This window comes from Periplaneta americana, chromosome 6 (assembly GCF_040183065.1).
Source record: "Periplaneta americana isolate PAMFEO1 chromosome 6, P.americana_PAMFEO1_priV1, whole genome shotgun sequence".
Lineage (NCBI taxonomy): Eukaryota > Metazoa > Arthropoda > Insecta > Blattodea > Blattidae > Periplaneta > Periplaneta americana.
The window spans coordinates 155,666,745-155,684,924 of NC_091122.1; the positions used below are offsets into that span (position 1 = coordinate 155,666,745).

The 18,180-nt window shown below is 34.5% G+C and overlaps 1 protein-coding gene across 3 annotated transcripts in view; it reads right to left on the reverse strand.

The window, feature by feature from the left end:
• LOC138701957 (serine-rich adhesin for platelets-like) overlaps positions 1 to 10,670 on the reverse strand; it is a 73,945-nt gene extending 63,275 nt beyond the window's left edge. For 2 of the 3 annotated variants that reach the window (XM_069829349.1, XM_069829347.1), the window contains exons 1-5: positions 10,414 to 10,670; positions 10,102 to 10,272; positions 7,479 to 7,621; positions 5,326 to 5,497; positions 946 to 1,318 (exon numbers count right to left, since the gene is read on the reverse strand). In XM_069829349.1, coding sequence (XP_069685450.1) covers positions 946 to 1,318; positions 5,326 to 5,497; positions 7,479 to 7,621; positions 10,102 to 10,272; positions 10,414 to 10,456 — 902 coding nt within the window. In that variant the 5' untranslated portion in view covers positions 10,457 to 10,670. The remainder of the gene's footprint in view (positions 1 to 945; positions 1,319 to 5,325; positions 5,498 to 7,478; positions 7,622 to 10,101; positions 10,273 to 10,413) is intronic. The other variant, XM_069829348.1, reaches the window with a different exon arrangement.
• Positions 10,671 to 18,180: the final 7,510 nt, after the last annotated feature.

An 18,180-nucleotide genomic window follows, 5' to 3' on the forward strand; every position in this document is an offset into this window, starting at 1 on the left:
GATCTCTTTGATAAAGTTGCTTCCAAGATAAGGTTTCCCTTATGAAACAAACTCATCAGCATTGCTGCAGTGTTACCAACATCAAGAGTATCACACAAAAGGAAATTTTGTGTTATAAATCTACTAAAAAATAAAATCAGATCTTCTTTACTACAAATAGCATGTATCATTTAATGATGATTTAGCGCAGTTTGTATAGTGCTGGTCTTCTGTGCTCGAGGTTCCGCGTTCGATCCCAGCCCAGGTCGATGGCATTTAAGTGTACTTAAATGTGACAGGCTCATATCAGTAGATTTACTGCCATGTAAAAGAACTCCTGCAGGACAAAATTTCAGCACACTGGCGACGCTGATATAACCTCGGCAGTTGCGAGCGTCGTTAAATAAAACATAATTTAAAAATCTTTTAATGATTATTATGAATGGTCTAAGCCTTGAATATTTCGAGCCAATATGATCAGTAGACACGGTATTTTCAAACTAAAAAATATGACACATTAAGAGAAAACAATAAGGAGAAAGCTAAGCTGAATGCTGCGAGATTCAACTGAATTGCATTCTAGAGGAAGAAATTGAATTATGTTATTATTTTCTGCCTGGCTCCTAAATGTGTACCCAATTTGTCCAGCTCTGGTGTAAGTAATGAAAAAATAATCACACCTCCAAAATAGAGTTCAGTACAAATGTTATGTTTTATTTAACGACGCTCGCAACTGCAGAGGTTATATCAGCATCGCCGGATGTGCCAGAATTTTGTCCTGCAGGAGTTCTTTTACATGCCAGTAAATCTACTGACATGAGCGTGTCGCATTTATGCACACTTAAATGCCATCGACCTGGCCCGGGATCGAACCCGCAACCTTGGGCATAGATGGCCAGCACTATACCATATCACCAACCAGCTCGACTAGAGTTCAGTAACCTAGAATATATGGAAGATGCTCACGATTTTCGCTTTGGAGATGAAGTGAAGATTGGTCCGTCTTCACAAAGGCTACTGTTGTGTACATCTACTGTTGAGGATGAATTGGTTCTTGAATATGATGTATTTTGGTATTTTGAAGTCCTGTCTCTATCAGAACACTTTTTACACTGTGATGAAGAGCATGGACACACTTTTGAAGCATTTTCACATGGTGCATCAGGATGTTCACAGAGATCAGATTCTGCTGTCTGGTCATCATTTGAAGATCTCTTTTCACGTTCACAATCTTCACTGTTCCCATTTTCCTGGACAGTCTGCGTGCTTTGAGTGTCAAGAGTTCCAGACATGCCAGGGAGGCTTTCCAAAGGAGTGGCTTCTACTAGCAGCATGCTACCTGCAATGTCGAAAAAACAGTTCTGTATATAATGAATCTGCATGTCTAATCTAGAAACACAACAATTACACAGGCCTGCGACGATTTTGCAACACAAAATGTTTTATGTCATAAAAGGTCAAATCGAATTAAATTCAATAAGCTCCTATGAAAACTAATAAAATATAATTTAATTTATGAATTAAAACAATAATTTCATCTATACAATCACATTCAAATTTATACAGATGGATCTCTAAATCCCAATAATGGGACATCAGGAGCAGGGTATTATATTCCAAAATATCAAGAAAGTTATTTCATACCATGTTCATCCTCCTCCAGTCTTGACACTGAATTGCTAGCTATTGATGCTGCTTTTCAGTGTGTTAGTCAAATTTCTGAAAAATCTATTTGCATACTTACCGACTCCAAGGGGGCTATATTTAATATAATTAAATATGTACCAAACCTATACCCACATAGAATTATTCCACTTCAGAAACAACTAAGTAAACTAAAAGAACTCCAAAAGGAAGTAACATTTCAATGGATACCTAGTCATTGTGGTATACCTGGAAACGAGAAAGTCGATAATATTGCAAAACAGGCAACATATTTGCAACCAAGACCTCTTCAAGTGATATCTCTATCCAATGCTTTTGCTTCAGTCAAGTCTCATTTTGCAAACCTATGGATCAACAATTGGCTCTGTTCTGACAAAGGAAAAATTTTACAGTCTGTACAAAAGAACCCAAATGACCTGGAAATGTACAAAAACTTGCCCAGACATGTTCAAACATTTTTAACAAGAGTCAGAACAAGTCACATTGTCACACAATTGTACCTACACCGATTTCACATTTCTGATAATCCTACTTGTCTGTGGTGTAATAATCATGATGAAGATCTGGAACACATTCTTCTATACTGTCCATCCATAAACCACAAAAGAAGTAAATTAAACTCATCAATACCGGTTGCAGAAGATACAGCCCTGCAGTATATATTGACTACACCCCAACTCTGGCTACTAGCAACAGGCATCTATAATGAACACCGATCAAAATACCCCTCATTTCTCGTGAAAAACAACAACTGAATAGACTACAGTGGACTATAGTGGACTTTATGTTGTCAGCAAACAGCTGGATACATTAAGAAGATTGATTGATTGATCTATACAATCATACATAGGCTACCCTACATAAAAAAAACAAACTAAGCTACTATTAAAACTACTTACTTACTTACAAATGGCTTTTAAGGAACCCGAACGTTCATTGCCGCCCTCACATAAGCCCGCCATCGGTCCCTATCCTGTGCAAGATTAATCCAGTCTCTATCATCATACCCCACCTCCCTCAAATCCATTTTAATATTATCCTCCCATCTACGTCTCGGCCTCCCTAAAGGTCTTTTTCCCTCCGGTCTCTCAACTAACACTCTATATGCATTTCTGGATTCGCCCATACGTGCTACATGCCCTGCCCATCTCAAACATCTGGATTTTAAGTTCCTAATTATGTCAGGTGAAGAATACAATGCGTGCAGTTCTGTGTTGTGTAACTTTCTCCATTCTCCTGTAACTTCATCCCGCTTAGCCCCAAATATTTTCCTAAGCACCTTATTCTCAAACACCCTTAACCTATGTTCCTCTCTCAGAGTGAGAGTCCAAGTTTCACAACCATACAGAAGAACCGGTAATATAACTGTTTTATAAATTCTAACTTTCAGTTTTTTTGACAGCAGACTGGATGATAAGAGCTTCTCAAACGAATAATAACACGCATTTCCCATATTTATTCTGCGTTTAATTTCCTCTTGAGTGTCATTTATATTTGTTACTGTTGCTCCAAGATATTTGAATTTTTCCACCTCTTCGAAGGATAAATCTCCAAATTTTATATTTCCATTTCGTACAATATTCTGGTCACGAGACATTATCATATACTTTGTCTTTTCGGGATTTACTTCCAAACCGATCGTTTTACTTGCTTCAAGTAAAATTTCCGTGTTTTCCCTAATCGTTTGTGTATTTTCTCCTAACATATTCACGTCATCTGCATAGAAAAGAAGCTGATGTAACCCGTTCAATTCCAAACCTTGCCTATTATCCTGAACTTTCCTAATGGCATATTAGGAAAGTTCAGGATAACAGGCAGGGTTTGGAATTGAACGGGTTACAACTAACAAAATATAACTGAATTTATTAATTAAAAAATAGTTTCATTTGAATTTATGTTTAGAAACTCTCCAACAGAGTAATTTTAGATAACCAATTATACAATCCTGTTTTGAAACTTTTTTTTTAACTAATGGCGAGTAGATGACAAAAAGAGGTATATTACTGTTAATAATAAAATTGAATTATATATTCCAGTTAAGAAAATGTGTAGAACAAGTAAAAGCTGCTAACTTATTACTTTAGCGGTTAAACTCCATTTACATTTCTAATTTATATAGTTTAACAATTTCACAACACTACATTTTCACTGTAGAAATAAAGAAAACTTTTATAGATAATACTTAGAGACTTTATAAATCTCATTAACATCTTCAATGTTACGCTCTAATAACATACAAAGTGACTTTATTATTCTGATGTACTTGTTGTTCAGTTCCACTTTGCTTTCACCACTTCACTGAAATCCCACATCTTCACTTTGAAGAGTATCAGGTCAGTAGAAAAAAAGTCAGGTATTGTAATTATTTTAAACAGAGATTTTGTGACATTGTTAATGAGAAATGTAGCAATATAGTCACGACATTGAAATATGTGTGTTTTTGGTGCTAATTGATATTTTGGTTCTTTGCATTATCAAAGTTTTTCTCTTAGACCTTGAATAGGTGATCACTGATCATTCAGATTTCTGTGGTAAGATGTGCAGTTTTGCATAAGAATGACTCGCACTACTTTTTTTGTCATCTGAATCTTGAACTGGTGTGTCAATGTGTCAATTTTCTCAACTTCACTCCTTGTTCCATATGAAAGAATTTCTACCACTTAGTCTAAAAAAGAATCTTATTCAGACACTTGTAATGCCCCATTTTGATTATTGCGATTCCTTGCTAACTAATGTAAGTTCACTTTTAGCTGAGAGACTACAACGTGTTCACAATGTGTGCATACGATTCATCTGCAATACTCGTAAATTTGACCATATAACACCTTCCCTCCAGTTACTTTCATTGGTGCGTCTGAAGGAACGAAGAACAATACATTCACTGTCTCTTCTGTTTAGAATCATGCATACTTCTACTCCGAATTATCTGTTAACGCGCTTTCAATTTCTTACAACTATTCGAAACCAACTTCTTTCTATCCCTCATCATAGAACGTCTTTATACTCATCTTCCTATACTGTAGAAATACCTCGCCTCTGGAATTCGTTACCTAATGACGTCAGGGACTGCCGGACTTCATCACAATTCAAAATTAAATTGGAAAATTTTGTCTCAGTTAATGTTTTTAGGTATTGCTAGAAGTATTCATTGTGTTTTTTTTTTCTTTTTCTTTTTTAATCTAGATTAAAATTGCAAGTTTCTTGTTTATGTTAGTTAATTAGTTAGGTTACAATTAATTATGATACTTAATCACTCATTTAAAGTTTGTGTGACTGCAACCTGTGTATATTTTTGTGTGGCTTTACTTTGTTTATAGTGTTTTCTCTCTCTCTCTCTCTCTCTCTCTCTCTCTTTATTTTTTGTGTAGCTTTATTTTGTATAGTGTTTTTTTCTATGTTTTTCTATATTACTGTATTTGTATTCCTGGTGTTGTGGAAGAGAAGGCCTGCTGGCCTTAACAACACCAGAATAAATAAATAATAAATAATAAATAAATGTGTGTTTTTGATTTAAAATAAATAACCACGAAAAAATTACGAACAATAAGTTCTTTTTATGTGTTTAGTTTGGATATTGTGCAAGTCAAGCGAAATATAAAAACTTTGACACTGTAAGAAACAAAAGAAAGACAGGATGGACTACAAGCGCAAAGTAACAATAAAAAATAATCTGATACTTACTAGATGTGGAGGGCTGTTTATCATCTGAATCTTTGGTATGTTGCTGTTTCGACTCCTGTGCTGTTCGTACTACATTTCTTTTTCCTCTGTCAGAAGTGCTGTGTATTCTGGATTTGGTACGGCCTGATAAGATAGAAGTCACACAGCTGTTACTCCCTTGTGGGGATGCACCCTGTTAAAAAAAAATTGTTTCATAATTAACTACTTCAGCATATGTCATATCTCTATACAATACAGTAAAACTATTCTAATGTGAAACGAAACATTCCAAATTTTAATTTAAATACTTACAATAAATATATTCCATATCAAAGAAACATTCAACTATTCTAAATGGCATGTGGTTCAGTATAATCTCTTTTATATAAGGAACAAACAATCAAACAGTGTTTTCTCTCAAAAGAATGAAAACTGAATTATTCAATCATTATTTTCGGCTTACTAAAGCCTTTCCATCGGTGACGTTAGTTTCATTCTAAATATGAGTTAGCCCATTGCTGTAGAGTAATGGTTTGTATTTCTGACAGTGAAACGAATGGGTCTGTGCTGAAATCCTTGTTAGGACAAGTTACCTGGTTGATATTTTTTCTGAGGGTTCCCTCAACCCATTAAGAGGAAATGCTGGGTAACTTTCGTTGTTGAACCCTGGACTCATTTCGCTGGCATTATCACTTTCATTTCACTCAATGCTAGATAAACATCACAGTTGATAAAGTGTCATAAAATAAACTAATTAATATTGGGGAAACCTGTGAGGGAATGAGTATTTTACAACCAATTTTTTTTAAATGACATCCATACTGAAATTCAAACTTTTTATTCACAATTTACATTTTTAAATACAGACTTTTTTCATGATTTACATATTTCAATAACTACTTTTTCACGATTTACATATTTAAATAACGACTTTTCCACGAATTATAGTAGTTTTATTTAAAGACTTTGATGTATTTTACTCACTGTTTTACAGTGTCCCTAGCCATCTGTGCCAAAGTACTATAGTCACGATGCTGTTATTCCCGGCGTGACTACTCCTCTTTGCTTACGTCTTAGGAAGTGAAGCTCTATAAAGTCTAGGTAGGTAGTATCGTTCGCCATTTTTGTCCTTTCGTTGCCGAGCTACCATACGAGGAATCTATTTGCCACACCGTTAAACATTATCATGTCGTAGCTCCTATGATAATAAATCAAACGCACTGTAATTCAGCAAATAACTGAGCGGCATGTCTTCGTGTGCTTTCTGTGAATGCCAACGAAAGAGCCAAAATGGCGGGCAATTATATTAAGTATTTATCGAGCCTTAAGAAATGAATGACGTCTTCATCAGTGAATCACAAGACGCACACATTTAAATGTAGCCGAACTGCAATGCGATTGGCTACCGGAAATTAGAGCAACGGGACTATAGCAGACAATACGAACTTCACATGACAAACAATAAGTGCCGAAAATGTATTAAATATTATGTGGATAAGCATTTGTTGTAGAAAACCACTCAATTTGTTATGCAGTACGTAATGTTCTCTAATTTCAGATACAGATTTGTTGAAAAACAAATGAGGACTTCGTAACTTAGAAAATAAAACTTCTCACTATCCAAGTTCCATGTCACAATGAAGAAAATCACAGAAAGAATACAATAATGTAAATTGTAAAAGTCTAACATAACCCTTAACATTTCATTAAAACAGGTCATTTTGTAGTGTACTTGATGGATACAATGAATGACATTACTTTATAATTTAAATTTCTCCGATTATAAAAGTATAATTGATTTTGGGCCCAATCAAATTAAAATTTCAGTTACAGTTAATGGTTTTAACACGTTGAAAACACACCACTTTGTCATCAAGGTCAAAATTCTATAACATTCACATAAGCTGAGAAAAAAATATCTGATTGAAGTATAGTGAAGAGGCCTTAGATTTATTACTGCTAGTTTCTTCTGCTGGAAAACACAAAAATTGTAACTAATGAAATTAAATAAATAAACATTAATCAATTGAACAAAATATTAATTCAATAACAACAGAACTCATTCTAAAAAAATACTCTTATATACATCAACAAAATCGTTAACTTTCACATAATTTTTTTATGAAAACTCAGAGGTGTTTTTTGTATGGGCCGAATCTTGTAAAGTTGCTCACCTGTGGTGGCACTGTAATGCTTACAAGCAAGGTCTGTCCCGATCTTGTAGCATCAATCAGGTAACGCAACTGTCCAATCAGGCTACCACTTTGTCGAAGTTTCTCAGCTGAATTCTCTGGGAGTCTTTGTATTCGTTCGGAAACTGAAAATAATACATTTACTCAATCAAACTTTGCTTTCATTATACAGCCTCTTTCATAAATCCCTGAAACATTTTAGAAATTCACCAAAATAAACTATGCAATGGATACCAAATTTTATTACACTGAAATAAAGGGAAACTCGTAAATTTTTTTTTTTTTTTTTTTACATATTTCACAGAGTTGAAGATTAGTAGGGAGCAAACCCACAAAGACAGTATCCTTCACAAACCTCAACAAGAAAAAGTCACGGGGTTAAATCCGGGGACCGGGGTGGCCACGAAATAACCGTATTATCTTCTTGTTCTGTGCAAATTTTGAATGAGATATTTTCGTACATGTTTGTGGTAGTGAGCCAGACAGCTATCTTGTTGAAAGATGTAATCATAACCCTATCTTCATTCAGCTGTGGCATCATGTAAATCTGGAATTTCTCGTACCACTTCTTGATATTGTTAAAAACAGATACTGCCTTCTGGAATTCTGCTCGAAATCATCGCTGTACAGTCATAATGGACGAGACTCTTGAGTAGAAATTGCAACACAAAAATGATTGCTTATGTTTACTGAACGTCATTTTTGTTACTAGTGTCTCCTAGCAGCAAACTAGCGGGCTTTTTCTTAAAAGAAAACTTGGAGAGTTTCTCCCTCAATCGGTGTAAGAATTACCATCATCTGTTGTGTAGTTAATTTTTGTTAGATTTCTAAAATGTTTCACGGACTTATGAAAGACTGTGTACAGCTAACTCCTGTTAATCATTGGTGTAAGTAAGCCTTAGGGTTCCTCCTCTGTGCAAGTGTAAAAAAAAAAAAAGTAGCTAAACCGTGCAGCAAAGTTGCGAGAAATCAAGGCCAACTGTACAGAGAAGTTTGTAAAGTAATCATTCCAGGGAAAATACTTCCCTTTCATTCACTGATTTTTTTTGGTGCAAGAGAAAGTACAATTTGTTTATCCAGGAGCAATACTCGTCTTTAATTGCTGATTAAAAGCATTACTCATTTTAACTTGATATTTTGTAACATCTGCCAAGCTAGTCAATATGGTTCAGAGATAATTATTCAGAAAACATTGCATAGCAATCTTTACTGATCTTCACTTGTTTTTTCTCTCTTTTCGTACTATGTTTAACACAGCATGGTCACAAATGCTGGAACTGTTAGCTCTCACCTGTATTCTAAAGTTTAGCTTTTTTTTTTTTTTAGTTTATTTAGACAATTTTTCTACATAGTAGATCAACTGTGTCATTAAAAACAAACAAACAATAAACTGAAACATGTGTTGAGGTTGACATTCATTGATGTTCTGCAAGGCACGAAAATAGTATTTGAATGCATTGAGAATTGGCTGTGTGTAAGCTTTTTGTAGGCCAATTTACTTATCTCACGTTGCTATAGAAACATGTACATTGTTGCAATAAATAAAGTTTAGATAAACTCACTAATGTAGCCTTGAATATTTTTGTTAAAAGATTTAATCACTTATATTTATTATATTACTTACATCATGGCTGATATGATCGTCAGTAATAATGTATATGCTGAAATACTCGAAAATGAAGAAGCAGAAGTGGTGTGGAAGTTTGATCGCAATTCATTAGTGCTTCAAGAATTTAAAATTAAGGTAGGCCTATGAAAAGACACACAAGTTTAAACAATGGCTAATTAAAAAACAGGGTACGGTAATTAATAAGAAACTGTTGTTGGTTTATTTTGTGCAAAGGAATAATATGCCTAACTTTCCCGGAAGTTTATAGACTTATTATTCAATGCTCAGAACCATGATAAATCTGAACGATAGTACCTGTACTGTATTAATACTGCCCAATTTCATAAATCATTGGCATATTTAAAGAAAAGAAGTGTTGGGCATAAACCTAAAAGCCGAAAGTTTTCATAAGATAAGCTTAAGATTTAAATAGGCTAATATTTTTAATGAAAACTCCTGACAATACAGTAATTATTTATAATGACATTAATGACTTAATTTACTAATATCGGTAGGTCTATTAATTTCATCATATGTATAACCAACAACAATTAAATCACAGTCCGTTGCTCGAGTAATTCCTCCTGAACCTTCATCAATTTCATCATCATATAATAATTAAGTAGCCTATATGGTCAATTGGTCAACTGCTTGAGTAATTTCTCCAGGACATCTTGTAGCAGTGACACCACAGTCTTTATACAAAAATTATAATCTGGAGTAGAACCCAAGGACGTAAATACATTAAATTTGTACTCTAACGTGGTAACGCAATAGTAAAGAAATACCAATAAGCCTATTTGCAAACATCTTAATTTTAATTCAATAGGCTAACATACTCTTATTCAGTTACTTTGTTAACACCAAATGTGGCTAGACTTAATCGTACTTTCCTAGCTTTTTCTAGATGCAAAAAGAATAAAAATATATGGCATAGCTAAAATGTACGCATTAGGTTGGAGACAACTTTCTGGACAATGACAGTAGGCTACTCACCCAAACTTCGAATTTCACAATACTCGTCCAAAATGTCTTGTAGCGAGTATCCCCCAGGTTTTGTGTTAAATCCCCTGCCTTCTTTAAAAACTGCCAAGCACTCGGAGAGATGGGGAGACTTCTCAAGAAAATTACGAGCAGCATCATTACACTTTGCACTTTCCAAGTATCCTACAATTAGACAAATTCATTAATACTGAAGGAAAAACATAATAAATATCTCAATATTTCCCGCCAGTTAGGTTAGCTAACTAGCTAATATAGGCTAGTTTAACTTAATTGTACATTATATTAAAAGATCATATTTATTACCATAAACAAGTCTGGCGACTTCAGATGGTAAGAATGATTCCATTTCTCTACGTATGTACAAACTCTATTTGATAGAAATACTTCAAACGCTAAATAACTAAGCACAAAAACAAATCTAAATTCTTCTGCCATCGGTGAAACTAATTCATCCAGTTCGTGCTTATTTTTTGTAGTACTTTTACACTGCTGCCAACTGCTGCTGGATGAGATGTGGAAACGAGCCAAATACAAACAAAACACTGCGTATATAATTTTGTTGTTTACCACGTCTGTAATGTTGTGCCTTTTGAATAGGGTATTTAATAATAAGAACTGTTTTCAGAACATGGGAGGAGTGAAAGTAGGAGGATGAAAAATAAAGTACATAAGATTTGCTGATAATATGGCGTTGTTAACAGAAGATGAGATGATAGTAAGGGATATTCTACTGGAGCTAAATGAAGATCAATGTCAACAAGACGAAGACCATAGCCATAGGAAGAAAAGTAAAGCAGGTAAAGTTCGCGCAAGCAATGACTTTATAGGAACGATTACCGAAAAGCAATGGTGGCGTCACAGTCTAGTATATACAGTCGCGAAGCTCAATACGTAGTAAATATGCAAACATTAGATAGTTGCTCACCACTAGGATCGCAAATATCGCCTCATTACAGGCAATGCAAAATAGAACCATCACAGTCTATTGTTTCTACCACCCTCAAAACTCAAGCTTCGTGACTATATATAGTAGACTGTGGTGGCGTTGCTGTCTGTTTTGACGTGTGTACGTAGCGTTGCTTATGAAAGTATACAAGCTGGCGCATAGCGCTTGAAATACGGGTCTGAAGTGATTCCCTCGTAATACCAATTCCGCCGCTCGGAGCGCTGTTCTATACTAAATATTCATAGAACACTTAAATGACATTGACATTTGGGACATTTAAAGGACTCACCAATGCTTATTAAATGATTCGTACAATATTTTATGGACAATAGACGTAATTTCCGAACTTCTACGTCTCAATTATATTACAATAAAAGGCTGTCATTCTTGATATTAAAAGATATTACATATTATAAACTAAGGTACTACCTTTCTGTTGTTCAATTCATACACCGTACCTTTTCGGAAATAATGAAAGAAACTTAATATCTTTTACATGAACACTATTACGTGCTCCATATAACTTATCTTAATGTCGTCTATCATCTGATCTCTTCTTCTGCCCCGAATTCTTCTCCTTTTCATATTCCTTCCAGTGCATCTTTCAGAAGGTAGTTTTTTCTCAGCCAGTGACCCAGTCAATTCCTTTTTATCTTCCTGATCAGTTTTAAAGTCATTCTTTCTTCAGCCATTCTTTCCAACACAGCTTCGTTTCTTATTCTGTCTGTCCATTTCACACTCTCCATTCTTCTCCATATCCACATTTCAAATGCTTCTCTTCGCTTCGTCGTAATGTCCATTTTTCTGTCCCATACAATGCTACATTCCACAAAAAGCACTTCACCAATCTCTTCCTTAATTATTTTTCCAGAGGACCGCAGAAGATGCCGATGGAATTCAGTCTCTTCAAAGAAGATGAACAAATGAGGACATCGCTGTGGAAATAAAGAACGTAGCAAGAGAACAATTCGAAGCTAATTAATCGCGCAAAATATGTTTACGATTGAAATAATAATACCGTGTGATACAAGACACGTATTCCCATGCAATGGAACAAACTAAAGTCGTAATATAACTATCACAAGTAAGTTGTTATTTCTTTACAAGTATGCATATATGCTCACTGATTAGCTAAACATTAAATAAAACAAATTTCACTTGTAGTTTGTGTGTTATTAATTTTTAAAACTATTGGACGTAAGTCCTTTCTGCAATAAACAGACATTAATAATTTTAGCTGCTTAATTATGTTTGTAAAAGTACATGAAATATGCAATAAGAAGTATATTCAAGTACTGTATGTTATCTAACATTAAATAAGAGCCGAATTCATAGTCAACACTTATCGTAAGCAGTTGCTTATAATAATTTCCAATTCATAAATCCCATTAAAGTGAACACTTATTCAAATAAGGTACCTTGTCAGTTTACGCAAGTGTTTCCTCATATGCATTGTAATCAGCTGATTCGGTATACAATAGATGATGATTATGATTTAATTTAATTTATTGAGTTCTGTAATTAAAATGAAAATGAGTGTCGGCAAGCAAAAGATATATCAGAGATATGGAAAATCCTTTAGAGATGTATAATGATCAACAATTTAAGAGGAGATATCGTTTCGACAAGAACACTGTTGTGAATATTCTGGTGTCTCTCATTAAAATTCATGAGGCTTACCGATTTCGCCACTGCTGAAAGTACTGGTTGCTTTGAGATTTTATGATACAGCAGCATTTCAGGTAGATTTAAAGTGGCATTTTTTTGAAAAGTATTCACGTCCAAACAAAGTGTTATTTGCATTTTTGTTTGTATTCTACTCAAGGAATAAGCTGTTAAAATTTGCCTAATTATATCATTTTCACTTTGTTTAGCATAAAAATAAATGAAAAATAAATTAAAATGATTTACTTACAGGAATATTTCCGGAGTTTGCATTAAACTCAACTGCAATTTTGTTCCATGTCAATTTCTAATTTTGGAGAGAACAATTATTATAATTTTTTTTTTACTTTGGACGATATCTCCATATTTAATAACTAGTTAACTTAGCTCACTTCTTTCTTTTTTGTAAAATGCTTTCTGGACATCTTGTATAATTTTTAGCTCTATAATATTTACTTGTGTATGACAATAATGCCGACTTAACAAATTGAAGGCGCTGGAAAACAATTGAATGTAGGAAAGTGCTCACGTCTAGCCACGTTGCCATATTTCTTTCGATGTCAAGGGAATGCTCAGGGCATATGAATGAGTAGCGTCTCTGCAATACGATCTGAAATAAGTGCTAAGGAAATGCTAGTGTTTCCTCATTTTATAAGTGACGACTATGAATTCGACCCTTAATCTCTTTTTCAACAATGAAACAGAATGATTGCTTTTTAATATTACACCGTAGGAATACACAAAGACGTTATAATAGTATACTAGACTCACACAGAGCGCTGGTGTGCTGTCCAAAATTGAAACCAGTCTGCGCATGTTTACGCCGCCATGCTACTGGTAGAAATAGAGCGGTAAACACGACTGTCATACTTGTCCTTTGTTTTGTCTCGGGTGTTTTTAATGAATAGTGTGAAAGTAATGGCAATGTAATTTTTAAAGATGATATATTATCGCCGCGGACTCATGCTTAACATGTCGGCATCATACAATAACGTGCGGTGTGGTTTAAAAAAATAATTTTGCCGACCGATTGTTGCTCTGTAGGTTTCACTCTAAGCGTCACGTTGTCACGTCTACTTTCTCGATAAGAATAAGCACTAGTTTGTTATATTGTTAAATGGCTATTATTATTATTATTATTATTATTATTATTATTATTATTATTATTATTTCATATACGAGTACGTTGGCTTTCTTAACTCTTAATAATAACTCTTTAATAATAATTTTTAATCACATACCTTAATGTTCGTCCTCAGCACAAGACATTGCAACCTCGGGTTTAGTCTACGTGGATTAGACAAGTAAGTGTCATTTAATAATAATTGAAGAAGCTTATTGGTTGCATTATTGAAATTGAGGCGAGTGATTGGAGCGGCGACACAAGAAATTGAAAACAATAATACAATTAAATTTCAAAGACCTGCCGAAATCATGAGGCCGCTCAAAGAACTGCCGGATGTTAACCATGAGAGCGCGGCGATAATACCATCCCTGTTTAATTTTCCAAGCTATTTGCAAAAGGTACGATGTAATATTATCTCTGTTGTTACAATATCAATATCATTAAAAATCAATCAGTAGTTTACGACAATAAAGAATACTTAATTGTTAGTACAGGTATATCAGACTGTAGAGAAATCCCACTGAGTGAATTATTTAGACTTACACATCAGATATTAAAACATTAGTGGAAAGATAACTTTTTGTTTTTATTATGTAAATGAATTTATCTGCAAGATAATAAACTTTCATTCAAGATCCATATATGGATAAATAAATATACAGATAATAAATAAATAAATAGCTATAATAGCTAAGCCTCCTTTGTGAATTTATGATTCAGAGTTCACCTATAAATAACTCTTTTACATTTTGCCGGATATATTTTATTAACAAAAGCAAGGAATGGCATCTTATTGATATTGCATATGTGCATAAAAATTATGTACCATCACTCCGCAAGCAATGATAATATATCTATTTTATTTATTTAAAATAAAAATACAATATGTAAAAAATCCACACATAAAAAGTATGTGGTTTTTTTTTATCTTGCATAAAGTGTTTGTTTAGTTTTTAGGTCTTCACGTTACCTATTGTTTGCAATGTATTAGGTACCGATACTTTTTATAATTGATAGCATTCCCTTTATTAATTGAAGAATGAATTCAATGTAATTTGGCTACCTTCGCATATTATATTTTGCCAGATTACCTATGTTCTGTGGTCTAAAAGTACCGGTAATATAATTTATTTTTGATTCTCCAAAACTTAACAACAAGTCTATACTGATTATCGCATATTTATTTCACTTAGGAATTTGATTATAACAAGAAGTTGTGTAATCAAGGTGCATATATTTATGTCTTGTGATCTAAGAGTTAATATGTTAATATAATTTTAGATTCTCTGAAACCTAACAATTTGCTGATTATCGTAAAATTATACAATATATAATGTGTATTGTGTAGGCCTATTTATGGATGTATCAGTATGTTTTCTATAAATTGCTGCATACGTATTTTCTTTTCTTTAATGTTCTAACACATATCAATGAAACTTTGAATATGTTTATTTCGTCCTAATTTTACGTTAAACGTCGAAAATGGCCATAATATGTCAATTTTAGATCATCACAGCGTTAAATTGCGTGATTTACGCACTGCTATTATTTGTCTGCGCTCCAACAATATGGCGGCAAGCGCAGCGTTCAATTTGCCCCGGTTTCCTCGTTTCGCGCAGCCGAGACTGTAGGGGCTTGGGAATACATGAGGACTCTAGAATCATAACCCACAATATTAAAAAAAATATTTAGTCTTTAACATTACTTATAATACGATACAACAAACGATTTTACTTTGAAACAGTTAGGCCTATTAATATTTAGGATTACAATAGATGGCATATTTAAAATAATTCTGCCAAATGATAGTTTTTGGATATCGTGAGTAATGACTTCAGATTCTAGAGGACTCGCATGTTTGCCAACATTTTATTGCAGGCCAGTACTCCAGTTCTGGACTGCATAACTTTCTGCGCTCAACGGGAAAAAAGAGAATAGAATTTCACACATTAGAAACGCTGAACTGAGTTTTCTTTCTGTGCTCATATACTTCATATACAGGTGTTTCCGGGCTAGTGTTACAAACTTTCAGGAATGATGGTGAAGGGCACATGTATCAATTTGAGATAAGGAACCCTGGTCCGGAAATGACTGAGTCGAAAGTTACAAGCAAAAATAGTTCTGTGGAAATGAAATAATTTCATTCCTCTGTACACCTTATTTATGTGTATTTATCTGTACATCTTACACATACTGTATTCATCTGACGTTGTTTACGTTGTCTACCTACAGTATTCCATTCAGTGCAGTCTGGGGGGTGGGGACAGGAAACTACACTAAAGCAATGCATATAGCGTAATGTGTAACGGACATGGTCGGTCCTGATATGCACGTCTGTAGACAGCAGTGTATGTGTACAAGTTGCGGTGTCCAGTCGATCAGTTCTAGTGAAATGGAGGAGTACACGAGAGAGGAATATGCAGACATTATTTTCGAATACGGGTGAGCCAATGGGAACAGTAGACAAGGTCACAGATTGTATAGGGACAAGTACCCACGTAGGAGACATCCGGCCCATACCATTTTTCCACGACTGTTCCAAAGGTTAAGGGAAGGAGGGCACGTGGTGCGAAATTACAATTCCATTTCCATTTGATAACTCAATCCCAAGGGAAAAAATGGAAATCCCTGCATCAAAATCCACAGTTAATTCCCGATTTACCACGAAAATCGTCTGTAATTGCATTTAGATTGGCAACAGGCCATGATTGTTTGGCCAAACACCTGCATAGAATTGGAATATATCAGTCCCCTAACTGCCCATTGTGCAACTCAAACCAAGAAATGGATTCGGAACACCTCAAAATCTGTGCTTCAGTGGCTGGTCATGATAATATCTTTGAAAAATATTGGAGTGCAAGAGGTCAAATGACTTTATTGTCAAACGCCTGGCATTAGAAAACAACAACAACAATTCCATTTCCACACAACTATTTTTGCTTATAACTTTCGACTCGGTCATTTCCGGACCAGGGTTCCTTATCTCAGATTGATACATGTGCCCTTCCCCATCATCCCAGAAAGTTTGTAACACCAGCCCGGAAATACCCTGTATATTAAATGCGGTCTGAAGACACATCTTTAGTAAACATTATTACTAATTTTGACATTTAAATTAGTAATGTTTATTAGAGATGTGTCATGTAAAAATTAGCAATAATGTTTACTAGAGATATCTTCGGTCAGCGTTCTAGGGGCAGAGAATTGCAACACAGGGATACATATTTCGATATGCATTACTCATACGTGGGATTTATTACACCAATCTTGTAAGATAACGTAAGCAATGTTCGTAATCATGATAACTGATAAGTACAGACATATTATAGCAATTTGAACTTCTATATGCCGCTGGAACTGTTATCACTTTTCTTAGAGGTATCATACGTTAACATTTTCTTCGTTTCCTATAACCAGGCGTGTCATGCCACTTTTTTTTAGCGCCCCACTTCTGTATTTTTACTTTTTGAAATAATAATGCCCTTACTTGCGTCTTACTGAAACTTTTAATGACAAACAACATTACATAATGTTACCTCATAAATGACTCATTAACATATCATCATCATCATCACCACCATATTCCAGGCACGAAATTAGGCCATTGTCGGCCTGTTTCGGTTCCAGCTATACAGGATCCAATAGACGTTTCTGTGGACGTCCAGGTCGTCGTCGTCCTTGAGGGTGGTATTTTAGCATTTCTTGGGGTGTCCGGCCAGCTTCCATACGAGAAATGTGTTCAAGGCATCTATTTCTGTATTCTGTAATTTTTTCTTCTAATGATTGAATGTTGAGTTCCTGCAGTATATCCTCGTTCCTCTTGTGGTCCAGAAGTGTGTATCCTGCAGTTCGTCGCAGATATTTCATTTCAGCTGCTCTTAATCTGCTGATATATCTTTGTTTCAGAACTCAAATTTCGCTTCCATAGAGGAGAGTTGGTAGTGCAAGGGTTTTATATAGCCTAGCTTTATTCTGGAATGTTTCTGTACTAAACTTGGTTTTAGGGTATGGTTTAGCAGTCCTTAATATTTGTAAAAATTTGTTAATTTTTCTGCTTACATCATTCTCTCCTTCGTATGATATATTACATCCCAAGTATGAAAAGGAATTTATCTGTTCTAAAATCACATTTTCAACAACAATTTTGCTTCGGATTGGGTTTGTACGTTCAAATGCCATTATTTTTTTTTTTTTTCCTGGTGAAATCTTTATGCCATGTTCTTCTATGATTTTATTTAGTTTAAATATACCCATCTGTAAATTGTCTTCGAAGTTTGCAACTAATACTTGGTCGTCCGCGAAAAGAACTGTGTTTAGTCCTATGGAACTTGAA